The sequence below is a fragment of the Microtus ochrogaster genome, linkage group LG5 (assembly GCF_000317375.1).
Source record: "Microtus ochrogaster isolate Prairie Vole_2 linkage group LG5, MicOch1.0, whole genome shotgun sequence".
Classification (NCBI taxonomy): Eukaryota; Metazoa; Chordata; class Mammalia; order Rodentia; family Cricetidae; genus Microtus; species Microtus ochrogaster.
In genome coordinates, this window is record NC_022031.1 from 32552670 (window position 1) to 32556428 (window position 3759).

Sequence of the window (3759 nt, forward strand, 5' to 3'; positions counted from 1 at the left end):
TCTCTCTCTCTCTCTCTCTCTCTCTCTCTCTCTCTCTCTCTCTCTCTCTCTCTCTGTCTCGGCCACCCAATGAAAGAACGGATAAAGACAATGTTGGACATTTACACAATGGAGTATTACTTGGCCATTAAAAAAGGACATCATGGAATTTGCGGGCAAATGGATGGAACTAGAGAAAAGATCAGAGTGAGGTACTCCACACCCAGAAAGACAAATATAGTATGTATTCACTTATGAATAGATGGAGGCTGCTCAGTCAATGATAACCAAGCTACACTCTGTAGAGCCACTGAGGTTAGGTATAGACTAGAGGGTACAGAGAGATCTCATTAGGAAAAGGAAATAGAATAGATGGTGATCTGTGGGAGCCCCCGTGTTGCTCAGTTTCCATCTGGAGTCATTTGTGACTTAAAGTCATTTGAGTTCAAGCTTGCCTGCTCTACTTTTTCTTATAACCTTGAGGGCTATAAGAGTCTTCTGATTTAGCCCATGAGAAAAGAACACTATCTAGTAGACAGTGTACTGCTGATGACAAACCTCAGGAACATCAAGATACAAAATGTGGCTGCTTCCGGGCAGCAAGCACCTGTTGGAGAGGAGGCTGCTCAGTCAAGGACAGGAATGGTCTTGTGGTTAGATACTGACTGACTGCCTGTGCTGTGCTTTGTTCTGCTTAAATAAACTCGGGGCTGCTTCGGCGTGGCCAGACAGACCTCCCTATTCTATCCTGTCTTCTATTTCTTCTGACTTTTCTTTGGCCTCAAGGATCCCCTATCCAGAAACCCTAGCTGACCTTGTAGGCTCCTCCAGTGATCCTTTGGGAGGAGGCTGAACAGGAGGATCAAGTGGGGAGGGAATGGAAGAGGGGTATGAGGGAGGGAATGTGGGGAGACACAGCTAAAATCAAGGGCTGTTTGAGGGGCAATATGTAAACCTAACATAGTAGAAGCTCCCTAAAATCTATACATATATAAAGGTGATCTAAATGAAATCAACAAATAATGGGGAAACAAAGTCCCAACTGTCTGTTTCTCTACCTCCACCAAATGAAGCTTCCAGTACCAGAACTGGGTTACATCTAACTAATTTGTTAGGCAAAGGGGTCCCATAGAAATTCCCAAACAGCCCAGGCTGTTGCCAAGACTATAGGTTGCTCTCCGGAAACGGAGCATGACGTCATTGCTGAGACAGCACCTACACAACTCATTGAATATGGAGAAGTTGAGCTGGTGCCCACATAGAGAATTCATTCCTACATGTAGTGTCTTTGGCTGACACACACCCCAAACATCAACAGGAAAAACAAAACTGAACTTCCCTGTCAAGAAATACACAAACAATACTGAGACACCGCTTTCATTGAGTCCAAAATTACAAGCCCAGGTAGCTGCAAGTGTTTACCACGTTTACCTGAGAGTATGGTATGAGAGTTTCAAACTGTTGATGAAGCTCGAGTAGCTGAATTAGCTCTGCATTCTTTTTGGCTTTTTCTTTAATTAGGTTAATGTAATGTTCAGGATTTTCTGCAAACGAATGCGCAGCATCTCTGGTGTTGAAAGTGTAGTATTTTTCTTTGAATTTCAAAATTCCAATGGTTGGATTTCCTGTGAAAATTAAGAACAGCAACCTGACTAGGCATCTTTTTGTGATAAGCCACAGGACCAATGTTGCTGTGGTTTTGGATTGTTTGGGTGGTGTTGGCAATTCACCCAGAGCCTTCCACATGCTAACCAATACCCTACCACTGAGCGACACGTCCATCCCACATGCTCCATTTTAACATGTTACCTCCATCCTTGTTTTTTTTTTTTTCTTCTCAGATCACGCTTTATTGGAGGGCCTCTTGGGGGAGCAGGAAGCGAGGGCCCCCCCATCCTTGTTTTGTTAAAAAGTTATTAAATGAGAAATATGTAAGTTCATATTAAAGTATATACTTTTTTTAAGGTTAAAATATTTTATGGCCAGGCAGTGGTAGTGCACACCTTTAATCCCAGCACTCAGGAGGCAGAGACAGGTGGATTTTTGTGAGTTAGAGGCCAGCCTGGTCTACAGAGTGAGTTCCAAGGCAGCCAGGGCTGTCTCAAAAAAAAAGTATATGTGGCTGAAGAGATGGCAGAGCAGTAAAATTGAATAGAACTCTTGCACAGACCCAGATCCATCTATAGGCTCATGATCTCCCGGAGTAACGCCAGTCCTCAGGGATTCCGTGCCTTCCGGCCTCCACAGTACCTGCACTCACATGTATATAGCACCAGATGGACATATGCATATACACATGGTTTAAAAATGAAGTAAATCAGGGCACGGAGAGATGGCTTAGCAGTTAAAACAAGTGTTGCTTCTCCAAAGGCCCTGAGCTTGGCTCACAGCATCCTTTCGGAGAACTCGTACCCGTCACTCCAGACCCTCTTCTCACCACCAAATGTTCTCACAAAGGCCCTGAGCTTGGCTCACAGCATCCTTTCGGAGAACTCGTACCCGTCACTCCAGATCCTCTTCTCACCACCAAAGGTTCCCACAAAGGCCCTGAGCTTGGCTCACGGCATCCTTTCGGAGAACTCGTACCCGTCACTCCAGACCCTCTTCCCACCACCAAAGGTACCCACACATGCTGCCTTTGCTTACACAGCAACACACACACACATAAATAAAAAAATACAAATAAAATTTTAAAAACTGAGTTTTATATAACAACCTTCCTATACAGATGAAATATGTGTAAAAAATCTTATGAAAACCATTTAGTCTATTTGACAAAATTTACAAACCTACTTAAATTGATCTGATTACTAAAGTGTAGAAGACATGAGGTCCTTGGCTCACAGACAAGCCCTAGGGGGAAACCAGGAATGTTAAACACAAAGCGCTGCCTCTTCAATGGAGGACATGTACCCCTGTCTCCACTCAGAAGGCTGGGAGTGGATATAGTTACTAGCCTGGTGATCTGTGCTGTCTGTAGAGCCAAGACACATCTGAATCCCCAGACTGTGATGCTTTTCCAAGACTCTTCCTCTCTAGACCTGTATCCTGAGCACTGCTTCTCAGTCAACAGAACCCATCTTTATGGAAGCAGTCACAAGCACTTTGCAAAAGAGTTTCAGTGTAGTCATGGCTTTAGCTTTACTGGTGATAACTGTCACCAGGAAACTTTCTTCCAAAATGTACTGTACTTAAATATGTCAAAGATAAACTGTCCCATGTCAGACACTAGAAGTTTGAACCCAAACTGGCCACCGAGTCATGATGAATTTGATTTCCTTCTCGCCTCACATACATAGTGACCTTGCTGGCCCTGGTGTTTGCAGAGACCCCACACTAAAGCAGTGGTGTGTGTATACATGAGAGAGTGTGTGCAGTGTATGTGCATATGTTTGTGAAGATGTGTACGGGGCTAGTGGAGACAAGAAGACATTTGATCCTAGCACCCAGAAGGTGAGGCAGGAGGATTTCTGTGAGTTTGAGGCCACCATAGTCTACATAGTGAGTTCCAGGACTGCCAGGACTAAACAGAAAGACCTTGCTTCCAAAGAAGAAGAAAAAGAGGAAGAGGAGGAGCAGGAAGAGGAGGAACAAGAAGAGGAGGAGAAGGAGGAAGAGGAGGAAGAGGGAACATCTGGGATCCCTCTCTATCATTCTCCACCTAGTATTCCTCTGAGACAAGCTCTCTCAGGAAATCTGGAGTTAGGCAGGCCGACTACAAGCCCCGGCTATCTTCCTGTTTCTGTGCCCTGGCTGGCCCCGTGCCAAGGTTATAGGACT

The 3759-nt window shown here is 44.7% G+C and overlaps 1 protein-coding gene across 2 annotated transcripts in view; it reads right to left on the minus strand.

Moving 5' to 3' along the window:
- The window catches only part of Cfap206 (cilia and flagella associated protein 206), a 37185-nt gene that overhangs the window by 14688 nt on the left and 18738 nt on the right, over positions 1 to 3759 (minus strand). For both annotated transcript variants that reach the window (XM_026786549.1, XM_005361968.3), the window contains exon 11: positions 1411 to 1604. In XM_026786549.1, the coding sequence (XP_026642350.1) occupies positions 1411 to 1604 (194 nt within the window). The remainder of the gene's footprint in view (positions 1 to 1410; positions 1605 to 3759) is intronic.